Source organism: Clupea harengus, chromosome 24 (genome assembly GCF_900700415.2).
Source record: "Clupea harengus chromosome 24, Ch_v2.0.2, whole genome shotgun sequence".
In the NCBI taxonomy this organism is placed as follows: domain Eukaryota; kingdom Metazoa; phylum Chordata; class Actinopteri; order Clupeiformes; family Clupeidae; genus Clupea; species Clupea harengus.
In genome coordinates this window covers 10482084-10499670 of record NC_045175.1, presented here as the reverse complement: position 1 = coordinate 10499670, position 17587 = coordinate 10482084, and the positions used below count along the sequence as shown (strand labels likewise).

Here is a 17587-nt window from a genome sequence, read left to right as displayed (position 1 = left end):
GACACCGGTCATAAAGCGTCAGAAAGCGCCATAAAGTTTAAAGGGAAGAAGCACACACTGTAAGAAACAAAGTATTGTAAGAGGGATGTAAGATCGCAGATGTACTGTATGTAAGATTATGTACACATGCATACATACACACATACACACACACACAAACACACACACACACACAGATACAGTTATGCAATGCCTATGTAAAAGTGACAAACCGATCTTCAATCTGTCACCAACTGTATCAAACAAATTATTGTAAGAGGGATGTAAGATTGCAGATGTATGTAAGATTATGTATACACACACACACACACACACACACACACACACACACACACACAGTTACAGAGAGAGTTATGCAATGCCAATCAAAGGTGCCTTGATGACAAACCTACTGTGAAATTCTGTGGAAAATTTCTTGCGAACGCCACGACAGACAAAATACAAGAGAAAAGGGGGAGCTGAGGAGGTGGATATGCGAAATGGAATCTTACTCTTTATCTCTGTAACTCAAAAGAAAATATAAGCCTGAGAAAATATAAGCATGATGGAATCAACAAAGAACATCATATGTGTCATCTCTTGCTGTTTTACAATGGGAAGGCAGACAATCACTTAATTATCACTTGTAGGTGAATTCAAATGTTACAAGTGTTACCTGCTTGTGGTGGTGCTCTGTTTTTTTATGTTTTTTTTTTCATTGCCGTATTTGACTTTTAGTCCTTACAAACAACCGAATGTCTTAATGCCCTATATGTGTCCTGTTGCCGTCAGAAATAAAAAGTTTCCAGTCTTACCATACAAACCACACTTGAATGAACAAACTGATTATCATTCATGACCTTTAAGTCGGATGTATCAAAGTGTATGTTTACTGTTATTTCAAACTAAAATGGGAAAAATGACATTCTCACTGCTCTCAGATTACTTGTGCAGTTTTTGCTGAATAAGAGCATAGGTAGGACTTTGGGATCAACCTTTTTCAAAAGTATGAAAGTGTCAAGGCATGACAAAGTCAAATCTTTCTAGATGGGGAAAATATGACATGCCTTTACACGCCCTGCATTGTTTTTAGAAGGGGGACCGACCAACCTAATCAAAGCCTTTAGCCTGTGCTTACTGATCTGTTTATATCTGATGAAAGCATTTGTGTTGTTATGCTGTGGCATCTGATATGAAGGGTGTTTCATGGGAACTAAATGTATTCCCTGTTGGCTGGGGTGGCCTTCAAAGAAAATAAGTCTAAAGCTTTTTCATGCTTATGAAATAAATGATCACGCCACTACTGTTGTTTTTTCTGGCATTAGTTTACATGGGGTGAAAGCAATAGCAGTGACACAATCAGTGTTTCTCTCCCACACCATCTAGAAGTAGGACACCGGCCATAAAGCGCCATAAAGGGCCATCAAGTTCAAAGGGAAGAAGCACACACTGTATAAAAACAAAGTATTGTAAGAGGGATGTAATATCGCAGATGTATGTAAGATTATGTATACATGCATACATACACACACACACACACACACACCCACACACACAAACACACACACAGAGATAAAGTTATGCAATGCCTATGTAAAAGTGCCTTGATGACAAACCTATCTTCAATCTGTCACCAACTGTATCAAACCAATTATTGTAAGAGGGATGTAAGATTGCAGATGTATGTTGTCTGTAACGGAGGCCTTAAAAACAGCTAGAGCAGCAGCTCAATCCTCGGCTCTCGTCCTGCTTGACTTATCAGCTGCGTTTGATACAGTCAACCACCGCATCCTTCTGTCCATACTGTCAAGGACACTCCCTCCTGAGGACACAACGGTCTCGGCGCGGATCTCGGACTGTCTTGCTGATTTATCCACATGGATGAAAAATCACCACCTTCAGCTGAACCTGGCCAAAACGGAGCTGATGGTCTTCCCAGCCAAACAGGCCATCCACCATAACATCAATATCAATATTGACTCTTTATCTCTTGTTCCATCCAAAACAGCAAGAAACCTGGGGGTCATTATTGATGACCAACTGACCTTCACGGCCCACATCGCCTCTGTCTCCAGGTCGTGCCGCTTTGCGCTATACAACATCCGCAAAATCAGGCCGTACCTAACCCAGTATGCCACCCAGCTGCTGGTGCAAACCTTGGTGAGTTCCCGCCTTGACTACCGCAACGCCCTACTAACGGGCCTGCCGGCTTGCGTGGTGAAACAATTACAGATGATCCAGAACGCGGTGGCAATAGCAGTGACACAATCAGTGTTATTCTCCCACACCATCTAGAAGTAGGACACCGGCCATAAAGCGTCAGAAAGCGCCATAAAGTTTAAAGGGAAGAAGCACACACTGTAAGAAACAAACTATTGTAAGAGGGATGTAAGATCGCAGATGTATGTAAGATTATGTATACATGCATACATACACACATACACACACACACACACACACACACACAAACACACACACACAGACAAAGTTATGCAATGCCTATGTAAAATTGTCTTGATGACAAACCTATCTTCAATCTGTCACCAACTGTATCAAACCAATTATTGTAAGAGGGATGTAAGATTGCAGATGTATGTTGTCTGTAACGGAGGCCTTAAAAACAGCTAGAGCAGCAGCTCAATCCTCGGCTCTCGTCCTGCTTGACTTATCAGCTGCGTTTGATACAGTCAACCACCGCATCCTTCTGTCCATACTGTCAAGTATGGGCATTTCTGGCAATGCGCACTCCTGGTTTGAATTCTACCTCACTGGGCGCTCGTTCAACGTGTCTTGGCAAGGTCAGCTGTCTGTACCTCACCTCCTCACCACTGGGGTGCCCCAAGGCTCGGTGATGGGACCACTTCTCTTTGCCATTTACACCACCTCGTTGGGCCCTATCATCCGCTCGCATGGGTTTTCCTATCACTGTTATGCCGATGATACTCAACTGTTTCTGTCTTTCCCTCCTGAGGACACCACGGTCTCGGCGCCGATCTCGGACTGTCTTGCTGATATATCCACATGGATGAAAAATCACCTCCTTCAGCTGAACCTGGCCAAAACGGAACTGATGGTCTTCCCAGCTAAACAGGTCATCCACCACAACATCAATATCAATATTGACTCTTTATCTCCTTTATGTCCTGTGATGTCCTGTGATAACCTGTGATGTCCTGTGACAGAACTGATATTTTGTATGTACATGATGACACATTGCCATAATAGCGTGATGACACCAAAGCTTTTTTTTTTTTTTTTTTACAAATATCAACACTTGAGAGAGAGACACCATGCCATTTAAATGGACAGTGTTCCAGGGGTAGGGTGTCTATTTAAGCAGATGAAGGAGAAGATGCTGAATAAAAATTCCAATAGATTCAATAATACAGTAAAATAACATGTGTGGCATACGGGTCATATTTGTATTTTATCCACATGGATGAAAAATCACCACCTTCAGCTGAACCTGGCCAAAACGGAACTGATGGTCTTCCCAGCTAAACAGGTCATCCACCACAACATCAATATCAATATTGACTCTTTATCTCTTGTTCCATCCAAAACAGCAAGAAACCTCTGGGTCATTATTGATGACCAACTGACCTTCACGGCCCACATCGCCTCTGTCTCCAGGTCGTGCCGCTTTGCGCTATACAACATCCGCAAAATCAGGCCGTACCTAACCCAGTATGCCACCCAGCTGCTGGTGCAAACCTTGGTGAGTTCCCGCCTTGACTACTGCAACGCCCTCCTAACTGGCCTGCTGGCTTGCGTGGTGAAACCACTACAGATGATCCAGAACGCGGCAGCGCGCACACGTCACCCCGCTACTCATTGAGCTCCACGGGCTGCCGGTAGCTGCTCGCATTAAGTTCAAGTCACTTATGCTTGCCTACAGAGTGCTTTCTGGTTCTGCTCCCACCTACCTAAATGCTCTTGTAAGGGCAAATGTTACACCCAGGACGCTGCGCTCGCCTAGTGAGCGTCATTTGGCACTGCTGTCTGTGCAAGCACGGCAATCGAGACTATTCTCATTTGTAGTTCCACGTTGGTGGAACGAACTGCCTAGTACTACCAGAGCAGGGGTGTCCCTCTCTACCTTCAAGAAGCTTTTTAAGACCCAACTCTTCAGAGAGCACTTCTTTTTCCTTTCTAGGTCGTTTTTCTATTTTTTATGTAAAGTAGTATTTATTGTTACACCAGGTTTTTTTATTGCTCTTAGCTTGACTGTTCTCTCCCTTGTACGTCGCTTTGGACAAAAGCGTCTGCTAAATGACTAAATGTAAATGTATTGTTCTCTAAAATCCCAATCAGATAATCATACTGGGAAAAGTACAGTTTTTTATTTAATTCATCTCAACAAATAAATGACAGACAGCTGTTACACTTCCTTCAGCTGTAACATTTTCACCTGTCTTACATTTGAATGTGAAAATATCACATTCTCTCTTTCACTCTCTCTCCCATTCACTCACTCTCTCTCTCTCTCTCTTTCACTCTCTTTCTCCCATTCACTCCCTCCCTCTGGACTTCATGATGTTCTTTGCTATTTGTTATGCTTATATTTTTTCATGCTTATATTTTCTTTTGAGTCACAGAGATAAAGAGTAAGATTCCTTTATGTTTAGACTTGCATAGCCCCCTCCTCAACACCTTTCCTTTTGTCTTTTGTCTGTTGGGGTGCTCTAATGAAATGTGATTGTGCAACTTTCCACACAATCTCACAGTTGGTGTCAGATTGTTGATAAGTTTGTCATCAGGGCACTTTTACATCGGCTTTGCATAACTGTCTCTCTGTGTGTGTGTGTGTGTGTGTGTGTGTGTGTGTGTGTGTGTATGTAAACATAATCTTACATACATCTGCGATCTTCCATCCCTCTTACAATAATTGGTTACATACAGTGTAGATTCAATAATACAGTAAAATAATATGTGTGGCATACGGGTCATATTTGTATTTTTCTCTAAAATCCGCATCAGATAATCATACTGTGAAAAGTACAGTTTTTTATTTCATTTATCGCATCAACTAAATGACCATTACAAAATAAACATTACACACAACAAAGTATGAATTTACAGTTTTTCTCGATTGCTTACACACATTTTTTGAAAGCATGCCTCATTTTCTCAAAACTCTAAACACAAATCCCTAAACCACTTACACAAAATGCAAAACCCTTTATATCTCCTGCAAAATGCTACCTTGCTTTCAAAACAGTGTTATGTTACCTCAAAAGGGTATTTTGTTTTCAAATGACAAACACAGACCATTATATGAGTAGACATTCTAAGCATCGATTGAACACTGATGTGCTCAATGGGAAACACTACTATGAATGGGAAAACACCAGTATGAAGGCCTTATCAGGAGCATTATGTTACTGTACGCTTACTCCTGTAGTAAAATATACTGTAACTGTATAATGTTTTTACTCAAATATAAAACAACACACAAATATACAGTAACAACTAAAATATTTCTTTATATTTTCCAAAAGTGCTATAGCCTATACATCACAGCAAACACAACTGAATGTGTAAATGATTTGCACAGAATAAACAATAGGATATAGGCCAGTACAGTCAACAAAAAAAGAAAGAAAAATGTAAAATAAAAAAGGACAAAAAACTACTGCATCCTGTTCTAGCTCAAGACAATATTGACAATGTTGTATCAGAAATAGACCTACACAGTGTTGTGAAACGCTTGAAAATAACATTGGATTGTATTACAATACAGTCCAGTAATGTATCAGTGCTGATAGGACGCAATCAGTTGTGAAAATGTATATGACTTACTTGCACATAGTCATAGCATAACTGTTTGACTCTGTCTGAGTTTCTGACAAAAGGCACCCTGTACACCTGCTTCATTCTCAAGGTGTTCTGCCTTAGAACACAGTCCACTGTGGATAGGCTCACTGTAATGATGTTTAGGAATATGTCTTGGTCATCAATGGTTGCACTTTGTATTTGTTTACGTAATTTTACAGATACAGTACAATGAAAAATACTCTAAATACAAGAATACTATGCTCCTGATAAGACATTCAAACTAGTGTTTTCCTGTCATAGTAATGCTTCTTACCTATTCCCTCTTCTGAATGTCCAGAGAATGGATGCAACTGAGAAGCGGCTTATGTTTGGTTGAACCCTCTGTCCAGCCTCCTGCATGGTCAAACCATGGTTGACCACATGGTTGACCACAGTGGCCCGAATCTCATCAGAGATAATGGCTCTCCTTCTTGCTCTTTCTCTTCATCATCTTCCTCTTCCTCCTCCTCCTCGTCCTCTTACCCTCACTCCTCTGCCTCTCTGATCTCTTCTACCTTCCATGTTGCCATCTATTGTTCTCCAAACCAGGAGCTCACCTATGGCCCTTATAATGCTAAAGCTTTGATTTCAAATTGTACAACAGCCTTGGAAATGGAAATTTGAATAGCAGTGTGTTCTGTCTGAACACAAGGAGGTTTTGGCATTGATGAAGTGTGTAAAGAAGAGAGGATTGTGTGTAGTGTTTTGAAGAAAGTGTGGTTTCCAATTTAAATCTGTGTCTAAAGCAGATAATCGTGTGTTGTGTTTTGAAGAAAGTGTGGCTAACAATTGAAATCTCGATCTAAAGCAGATAATTGTGCTTATAGTTTAGCAGAATTGGTTTAGGGATTTGGTACATGAGTTACAGGTTGTGGTCATTGTGTCATAAGTTCCAGTTTTTGTGTGTAAACAATCGAGAAAAACTGTAATAATAATGTAACAATGCCAAATACCAAAACTATTATTAAATTTGATAAAGTATGCTTCAAACAAAATAACTAATTAGATAGAGGATTAGATAGAAAGATACACTGTGGAGCGAACTGGTACTGCATTGTCACATCCGCAGGGCACAGTGGCACAGGGCCAAATGAAATTTCATGAGAACTGGGTGGTTTGGCTGGTGTTCTTATGAAACACCGTGACAACGTATTTGTCTCTCTCATTCCTATTGTGTACGAAAACATACTGAGTTGTTCTTATAAGGATTACTTTGACACTGACTTTAAGTTTGGTATTGTAAAAATGACACAAAATAAAAATTAAAAACTGAACTGAAACAGAACATTTATGAATTAGCAATCATCCCTGAAATACATCCATTTCAGCCCAATTACTTAACACAGTAGACTATTTACCTCAGATATCTTGTCAGGAGAGTCACCTTTGTCTGTGGTTTCAGTCATCTACAAACAAACAAGGCTGACTTTCAGTCAGTTTTTTATTGCACAAGCGATTCACTGCAACACACACGTGTTATATATGGAGGCGACACAGGACACACACACACACACACACGCAGGCCGGGCAGTGCAAGCACCTGAGCCACCGTGCCACACTATTTACCCAATGACAGAAAAACTAGTTACACTGAAAATTAGATTCACTGACAAGCTTGGCAAGGGATCAAAGCATTCACTTCTTTTGAAAATTCTGTCATCACCAGTTGATGAAGTTGTGGTTTGTGCAAACTAAACTGGCCTATCTTAGAATCGTAACCTAATACTTACCAGTAAATACAATCCTCCCATCCCTTCCCCAGTGTACTATAAAACTGCCTTAGAATGTAAGAAAAGTTCACTTTCAGGATTTCTTTTGATGACCATAAACAGCGCTCCCTTTGTTAAACGTCTTACAACAGTAACTGTGCGATTTCTTTTACAGTTACAGGTGAGTTTCAGACACACACACACCATCACAGAGGAGAGTTTGTGAGCGTGAGCCCTCTCTCTCTCTCTCTCACTCACTCTCCCACTCTCTCTCACTCTCACTCTCTCTCTCTCTCTCTCTCTCTCTCTCTCTCTCACTCTCTCACTCTCTCTCTCTATCTCTCTTTCTCTCTCAAACACACACACACACACACACACACACACACACATACACACAGTGCATGTTGGGATTGTGTGAGTAGGAGCGTTTGTGAGCGTGAGCTGTGCCCCCGTGGCCTGAGCAAGTGTTCTTTATTTTTTTACTTTTCTCTCTTTTATGTTCATCTGTTGTATTGTTGGTAACAGTTGGTAACATTGTTGGGCATGAGTGCGTTCTAGCCGTGTCTAGAATGAACAATGCTATAGTTCTCTTTCCAAGCACCATAGATAGCCGCGTCTAGAATGAACAACGCTATAGTTCTCTTTCCAAGCAAAAATGATAAACTGCACAATGATATTGAAAGTGTGCTGAAAGTTAACGGTCGCTTATGTGCTCCTTTGAAACTTTTGAGAGGGATGACACAAGGGTGTTCTTTATAGTTCTGTAGTCTTCATAGTGTGGCGAAATAACCTTTTTTCCAAAGACTCTGAAATTATTAAAAGTTGATATCTATTCCAAATTGCAACAACACTTTTACCTTTCAGTTTGTACTGATGATATAATTAGAATGATCAGTAACCAGAATGACGTAGATACTCTGTTTAAAGTCTCTAAAGCTATTGAAATAGTTTCTTCCATAAGAATGAACTGGTCTAAAAGTGATACATTTTCTGCTGGGAAGTGGGAAGAAGGTGTGCCAAGTCTGCCAAGGGGTTTAGAGTGAAAATAGATGGTCTTAAATGCTGATCAAATCTAGACTTGTTATAGATTGTCGCTTTTATAAAGCAACTGAAAATATCACAATGTTTGAGAGTATTTGGTGATTGATATATGTTCAGTGGTAAATTATGAGTTTTTTGTTTGCTTGTTTGTTTATTTCAACTTGTTTATTTTTTCATTTTTAATTATTTGATCTTTCTAATGTTTTTTATCTGTTGGTCTTTTGTAATAATAATAATCTAATTATCTCTCTCTCTTTCTCTTTCTCTCTCTCTCTCTCTCTCTCTCTCTATATATATATATATACACATCACTCACTCACTCCCTTTCTCTGAACTTCTAGACTTCATGTTGATTCTTTATTGACTTCATGTCGATTTATCATGTTTATATTTTCTCTTAGGAATCACTGTCCATTACTTTGCAGAATAACCATGGAGACCTACAAAGTAACAGTGCACACTGGAACGAGGCCCTTGGCTGGCACAACTAGCTATATCTACATCCAACTGCGTGGTACTAAGGCTGAGAGTGAGGAGAAGATTCTAGATCAGGCTTTTTCTCTGGGGTTTAGTGAAGGATCGGTAAGTGCACCCATTTAAAGCAACTTTAACTGGCTAGCTAATTACATAAACAATAAGCAAAAACCTCGTTAAGTGAACAAACTACTTGCGGAATAATATGAAAGATGTTAATTAGAAGCACAAATTCTTTTGTCAATGACCGCAGTAATTCATTTTTCACAGCTGTCAATATGAAGAAATATCAGACCTCTGAACGTTGGGATGGCCAATTAAAATCAACTGAGCTGTATATTTAATTCCGTATAACAATTTATAGTAATGAGTTCACACAGACAGACTAGTTAAGGGGACACCTTGGTGTCAACAAAGACTGTTTTACAAGGATGTAGTTTTCTGACCTGGAAAATGTCCAGGAATGACACCTGCAAAAAGATTTATGAACAAATGTTACAGCAACATCAGTCAGGTTACAACAAAAGCAAAAGTCAGAATGCTAGTTAGCTATTCAGATTCAAAAACGTTTTAAATCATAGGCCGCACCTTTAATGGGAAATATTTTAAAGAGTGAGGAGGATGATAATCAAATGATTTATTTTTGTCTTTTCATCAGGTGCGAACGTTTGATGTAGAGTGCAAAGCATCCCTAGGAGAGCTCATTTATATCACGCTCTCCTCCAAGCCATTTATGGGTCTTGACAACCAGTGGTTCTGCAACAAGATCTTGGTCACGACGCCCGAAGATGTCAAGATTTTGTTCCCATGCTACCGATGGCTTGGCAGTGAGGAGAATCTTGTTTTAAGACATGCCAAAGGTAGGCACTCCCATTTCAGATAATGGCTAGGACCTGTGTAACCTACTTGAAAGTTCAGCGGTGATATGTTTGAAAAGTACTGCACACACACAACATGATTGTATATTACATACTTTTGTTTGTTGTTTGTAACCAAACAATAGTATGTCTTGATAAAGTGATAATGTCAAAAGTGCCCTATGCTCAGATAAGGTATAACTCCTGCATAGGGTCAGGACTAGAGATTGCATGGCTATCATACTGACACAATTGTTGTGATGTTCATTGGTGTGATGTTCATGTAGTTCTTATTCATGTTGATGTCAAGATGTCTTTGAAAAAAAATATCTCAGAAGACTGTGATTTATCCATTGGCTCAACACACCAGTGTTTCTATTTAAAAAAAAATAATTACAGATAAACACATCACATTAATGACATTAAAGTAATTTTCCAATGCTCATTTTGGACAAATGTGTTAAACAATATCTGTGAAAATAAACAGTATTAAACTAAAATGTATTCAGATTGTCAATTAATGTTACCCTTTATAAATTTCCATTTCAGCTTCGCTTGTGTTCCAGGACACTAACCCAATAGCCCAAAGACACAGGATGAGGCAGCTAAAGGGACGACAGGAGGCATTTGGGTTTGTGGACACCGAGTGCAGAGTGAACGAGCAGAGAGTGTCTGTATTACATTTCATTTATTTATTTAAAGTTATTTGCTCTAAAATACGGCTGTATATTCTTTTCAAAGGTGGGAAGTGTATGCAGAGGGTACGCCCCAAGTTAGCCACTATGAATCTGCCATTGATATGCCTGCTGAAGTCCAATTCTCTTACACGAAAACCTTCGACTTTGCCTACAATGCAGTAACACAGTGAGTGCTTAAGGAAATTTTCCAACCCTCCTATTGTGTTCATATTTTTGTGACACGCTGACTGTTCACTGTTTGCCTTTTTCTAACCTATGGTTTACATACAGACCCAAGCACCACAGAAGAGTTAAGTTGGTATAGGTGACATTGTAGAGAGAATGCTGTCTAGTAGTAGTAGGAGTAGTAGTAGTAGTAGTGGTGGAAGTGGTAGTAGTAGTAGTAGTGGTAGTAGTCGTAGTAGTAGTAGTAGTAGTATGCAATTTTAAGTATGCTGTAGTCAAAAATAAACAGTAATATTTTCAAGGATTTGCCCTGTACACTCAGCTAAAAGCACCTACTGTAATATTCCCACTTGCATTTAGATAGTTCATAAGCAGTGGGCCAACACCAAGCTTCGCCATTTCACCATTATTGTTAGGACAACGAACAGTTTAATCGTCTTCTGTTTTTAGGTTAGCCTAAATTTATATTGTGTTTTTAGTCTCATGTTTACTTATGTTATATATTGCATTGGTGGAAATGCTTAATATGTGTAACTAGATTTAATTTGAAGTATGCTTTAAGTAAAAACCACGAACCATGAACCACATATATTTACTGTATTTTGCATAGAGGCGGCGAGTATTTGCAAAACAGCCTTGCGTTATTGAAGAGCCTACAAATACAATATGTAATATGATGGTAACTAACAAGATGTTCACAGTTAGTTGTGATTGGTCATAGGTTGTATATCAAGCTGAGTTCCACTCATACTGTTTGGACTGTGTACCAATGTATTGTGTGTATAGGTTACTTGCTCTGAAGCTGGAAGGATTAGCTGACAACAAAATGACATGGGAAAGCATGAACGAACTGGACAGAATCCTTTGTGAAAACAGAAACAAAACCATTGGTAATCATCTGAAACTTAAATCATCGTTAATGACCTGCTTAGAATCACTCTACTGAAAAAAATGAAAGTACTGTTTGTACCATAGCATATGTTCTGACACAGCATGCTTTGTAGATTACGTTCAGGAGCACTGGGATGAGGACGAGTTCTTTGGCTATCAGTTTCTGAATGGCATCAACCCCATGATGATCCAGCGCTGCTCAAAGCTGCCAGTGAACTTCCCCGTCACAGAGGGGATGGTCAAAGACTCCCTAGGAGGGAGCAGCTTGGAGGTGGAGATGAAGGTAGGCTCAAAGTTGATACTGATTAAAGTGATAAAACTACATAGTGTATATACTGGATGGCTAGTGGGAAAGACACGTCATGATGATCCAGCTCTATTCAAAGCTGCCAGAGGAGATGGTCAACGACCTTCTAGGAGAAAGCACCTGAATTAAGGAGGTGACGGTAGGCTACACATCAGTCACACAACAGTTTGGCAGTGGAGGGATGCAATGGATTCACTTTTACATGTATTCAGTTAGCAGATGCTTCTATCCAAAGTGGCTTACAATACAGTAGAATCATGCATTATCAGATTGCATGTGTGTCCTTCCTGGCTATCAAGCCCATGACCTTGGGGTTGTAAGCACATGGTTCTATCAGTTGAACCATAGGAACACTATAATACCAACTTAATAGGATCGTTGTATGGTGTGTTATATAGCAATGATAAAAAACCAGGTTCTAGAGAAAGTGAGAACTACAAAAAATAAGCTTGAAAGGACCATTGGTGCTACTTACCTTTCCTCTCAGCTTCCAGTACCACACACTATAGGTGTGCAGTGTATACTTAAAGCAGAATTAAGGAGTTTGGGTCTGAAGCTAGCAAGCAAACAACCTAAAAAGGCATGCAGAAACCTTAGAGACACAACCAGCAGCTCAGTTGGTACTGATAAAAAGTCCAAGGCAAGTGGAAAAGACACATGTCTTTATATGTCCTTCACATGAACATATACCATCAAAATTAATTTGAAGATTCTACTAAAAGTAGTTGCCTTTGCTGTATAGTGTTGTTGTATAGTGTTGCTTTCATCATGGACGTTGGCAGAAATATTTTTTTTACATCAACCCAAAAAATCATATTCTTCTTGGATACATTTACATTTTACAATTAGTCATTTAGCAGACGCTTTTGTCCAAAGCGACGTACAAGGGAGAGAACAGTCAAGCTTTGAGCAATAGAACCTGGTGTAACAATAAATACTACTTTACATAAGAAATATAAAAAACGAAATATAAAAGAAAAAGAAGTGCAGGAATTACTGCTGTAATTGCAGGTCAAGCACTAGTCGAAGTGCCAGTTAGGACGGGAGGTGCAAAATTTAGATTGTGTTTGCCTAATTCTAAACTATTTTCTGTATATTCTGTCTTTGTATTTATTGTTTGCCTTCAACAACACGTACACCATCCAGAGAGGGAACATCTTTCTGTGTGACTACAAGATGTTGGACGGACTTGTGGGAAATGAAGTCCATGGCAGACAGCAGTATCTCACAGCTCCCCTGGTCCTGCTCTACTGTGACTCTAACGATATGATGATGCCCATCGCCATTCAGGTAAACACATCCCTTCTATAGAAATGTATATTCCAAAATGTTCTTCCACTGAACAAAATTGAGAAATAAATATGCACCATAATACCAAACGGTCATAATGTTTTGAACTTCTTGGGGACTAAAATACATTTTAATTCAATTCATGGCCATGCTAATTTACAAGTCTTAGTAAATTCCTTCTTTCCTTGGAGGATTATGCCATGACTATTTGTGATTGTCTTTTCTCCACAGTTAGGGCAAAAGGCTGGGGTTCACCACCCCATATTCCTGCCCACCGACTCAAAGAATGATTGGCAGCTGGCTAAGATCTATGTGCGGGCTGCAGAGTTCAGCGTGCAGGAGGTTGACATTCACCTGCTGAGAACTCACCTGCTGGCTGAGGTGTTCACCATGGCAACATTGCGGAACCTCCCCTCCCCACACCCACTCTTCAAGGTATGGAATCTGACATGCATGAGATGGTTTTGACTTGAAATGGCTGACGGAGAAAACACCCAAGAGTAATTTACATTGGCCTTCACATGGACTGATCTGGTGATTTTGGATATGCTGAGAGTCCTGACCAGCATGTAAATAAATAGGTCCAAATTTGTTTTAATGAGCCAGTAAGAACAATCAGTATACTATGAGCTGACATGCTGTTCACTGTTTTTTCCCCCTCTGCAGCTTCTCATTCGCCACACTCGTTACACACTCCAGATCAACATATTGGCGAGAAATCGGCTGATTTCCGAGGATGGTGTCATCACCAAAGTATGCAAACCACAAAAAACAATACTAATAAAACAATACCAACATTGGGGACAATATCCCTGTGGAGGGATATTTTGTGTTTTGCTCTTGTTGTCAATATGCGTTTAAAGCTCTGCAAGTTTTTGTCCTAGAGTCATAAAAAGAACACCCCCAGAAACCTTTAATCTTATATATTTATATGCCACTTCTACATCAATGTTTTTAGTTAGAGGAAATATACAAAAACAGCAAGGCACTACCTTAAAAAAGTCTAACAGGCCTCATTCCCCAAAGGATTTTAATTAGATAAATATTATATCACTATGTAAGTACACTTTCATACTTTATATTCAGGGATATGTTTAATCATACATTAACCATAGTCGGTTCAACTCATATGTAAACTCATATGTGGTGTTACTGTATTTTTTTAACTCTATTTGTGATTCTTCATAATTTACTATCCTAGTATTCAGGCATTGGTGGTGCAGCCCTGGATGAGTTGCTGCTGCGTGCGACTGCATCCCTGACCTACAGCTCCCTCTGTCTGCCTGATAACATCTCTGAGAGAGGCCTGGACGAAGTACCACACTACTACTACAGAGATGATGGGTTGAAACTGTGGAATGTTATCAACAAGTACGCTTACCATTGTAACTTGGAGTAGTGTTGCCGATTGTACACACAAATCTCGCTTTCTACCATGTTTGTTAAAAACAATCTATATTTGCAGAATTATATTTGCAAATATTATTTCACTGTTTCACATTTTCAATGTTCCTTCAGAAATACCTCACTATGTTAGAGCTGCAAAGATTTTTTATTTTTTTTAACCACTACATTGTACACCAAGCCATGTCGTCGTTTGCAGGTATGTTGAAGGAGTCTTACAACATTACTACAAATCTGATGATGACGTGAAGAAGGACACAGAGCTGCAGAGCTGGATCAGTGAGATATTTACCAATGGCTTCAAGGGAAAGAAGAGCACAGGTGTGTACAGCACTAACTAACTGTACAAGGCATTTTAGTAAAAGCCACATAGGACTTCCATGAACTTACAGTTTTATGAGGAATTAGAGTCAACACACACTAGCATCAATGCCCACCAATTCTTACTGCCGTCATGACTGTGGACACAGGAGTAAAGTTCTTTTAACTTTGTTCTGATGTTCCACAGATGTGAACTCAGTTTGACATTGTGTGACTTATATGTTTATAATGTACATGTCTGTGTTCCTTTCCTCAGGAATACCTGAGAGTTTTCAGGCAGTGGGGGATCTCATCAAGTTTGTCACCATGGTGATCTTCACTGTCACTGCCCAACATGCCGCTGTCAACAATGGACAGGTAATTTATTTTAAAGGTCTTTGAATCAATTCGAGCCTGATTAAAAAAAGAATTACCCCTTGTCAGTTTGACATTGGTGGTTGGATGTCCAACTACCCTAGTGCAACACTCAGAAAGCCTCCTCCAAAGGGGAAAGGTCAGACCGTTGACTGTTGTCTTTAATTAATTAACATTATTGCAAGGTGCTTTACAAATTCAAACATCTGAGCCCCAAACAGCAAGCACAGGGGCCATGATGGCAAAAGGAAAAACTCCCTTTGTGTCTTACTACTTTCTTAATCCACTGTTAGAATCCAAGTTAGGTGAATGACTGTAAATATTCTTGATGAATATTTGACCAATGTCAGAATTTAACAACATGGCATATTCAGGTTGCAGTTATTTTATCTCGTGTCTGGATGCCTAACTTCCCCACTGCCTTAATTAACGTTTTTACTTAACTGGGGTATTTGTGTGAGGGTGTGATCTACGTCCTACTTAATCTGTGGCAGTGCCACAACCTCCCTTTGTGTCTTACTACTCTCTTAATCCACTGTTAGGATCCATGTTTAATTAGGATAATGAGGTTCTGTAGTTATTCTTTATTACATTTTGACTATGCCAGGTCATTTAACAACAATTTAGGATGCAGCTATCTTATCTCGTGTCTAATATTCTTTTGTAAACTTTCCCCAGTTTGAGTTCGGCGCCTGGATGCCTAACCTCCCCTCTGCCTTAAGAAAGCGCCCTCCTGTTCACAAAGGCCAGACCAATGAGATCTCCATCCTGGAGACCCTACCTGATGTGGGCACGACGGTGAATGTAATGGCTGTCCTGAAACTGCTTAGCCAAAAGTCAACAGACCATGTGAGTTTGGACAATATCAACCCACATGTTTTAAGACGGCAATACAGTTGCTTTATTTTAAGTGAAAGATATGAATGTTGTGAAGAATCTGAATGCCTTTGTTCTATTATATCACTCTGGATGATTACTAATGGCACTAATAACTAATGCCATTTTTCTGGTTTGCATAACCTTACTGTTATATTACAAGAAAAGCAGTCTGTTCATTATGTTTAAAGCATATCTGGCATCTGTAAGCATTTTCCGTTAATCAGACCTGATATTTTACAAACTGTGAACAGTGGGCAGTTACGGAATATCAAGGTGCTGTCACACATAGTGTGTTAAACATTCTTAGCAACATGTACATTATCAACATGTTATCTTAACATGTTGTCTCTAGTACCCTCTGGGAGATTTCCTAGAAGAGCTGTATGATGAAAAGGTCCCTTGCAAGCTCATTGAAGACTTTCGAAAGGATCTGGAGAAGTTGACAGATGACATCAAGGAGCGGAACAAGAAGCTGGAGCTTCCCTATACCTATCTGGACCCCAGAAATGTGACAACAGTGTGGCCATTTGAAAGCGTAGAGTAGTCCTTCTTCATTCTTTTATCTTTTTTAGTAGCGTTTTTCTCGTTTGCTTAAACACTTTAACTGGGCCTATTAACTCAACATCCCAAACCATGACGCCTAATCCTATCTGAGGGGCAAATGTTCTAGGGTCTTGGGATAATTCTATCTGAGGGGCAAATGTGCTAGGGTCTTGGGATAATTCTATCTGAGGGGCAAATGTGCTGGGATGTTAGGATAATCCTAATTGAGGGGTTTGCTGTTTTTCCTGCCTTTATTATGATGATGGTTTTGTTTGAATGTTAAACCCAGGGATTGAGTTTGTGGTGATTGAATTTGATTTTGAGCTATGTAGAATCACTATGATTTAATTATGTTTTGTTTCTGAGTTTGGGGAAATATGTGTTGTTGTACTTGTATTGTTTGTTTGTTTCTTTTTTGTGGTGCCATTGCTGGATGATTCCTTGAAAGACTTTTCATCAAAGGAATCCCACTGGTGTTAGTTCTCCTGTGAACGCTTTCCCTTTTTTATGTCTGGATAAAAATAAACGCTACGCATTTGTGGAGCTGTGCATGTCCGTGTCTCCGTCATTCAGTTGAGTAGCCTGTGCTGGGGATGATGGGACCTATCTCGGCTTTGAGGGGGGCTGGGCAGAGCCTAGGATGCCTAAACACTCTCCTTGTGGACGGCCCCCACCACATCATAATAAGCACAAGGAAGTGTAGAATAATTTACACCTCACTCCCGCTGCAAACCACAGCATGGTGAAAATGTAAGCACACAAATAGAGTTCAAATTTCACAATTTTCAGGAATTTTTGTTTGCAATACCCTATAAAAGCTCATTACAGTAAACTGAAATATATTTATTCAACACATAA

The 17587-nt window shown here is 39.7% G+C and overlaps 1 protein-coding gene across 1 annotated transcript; it reads left to right on the top strand.

The window, feature by feature from the left end:
- Positions 1-8978: 8978 nt before the first annotated feature.
- LOC105904244 (hydroperoxide isomerase ALOXE3-like) lies at positions 8979-16730 on the top strand. The gene is made up of 14 exons (XM_012832102.2): positions 8979-9128; positions 9679-9880; positions 10427-10508; positions 10619-10741; positions 11527-11630; positions 11745-11914; positions 13085-13228; positions 13460-13663; positions 13895-13981; positions 14430-14599; positions 14832-14953; positions 15210-15310; positions 15986-16156; positions 16539-16730. Exons 1-14 carry the CDS (start codon positions 8979-8981, stop codon positions 16728-16730), a joined length of 2022 nt encoding a protein of 673 aa, XP_012687556.2.
- The last annotated feature ends 857 nt before the right edge of the window (positions 16731-17587 follow it).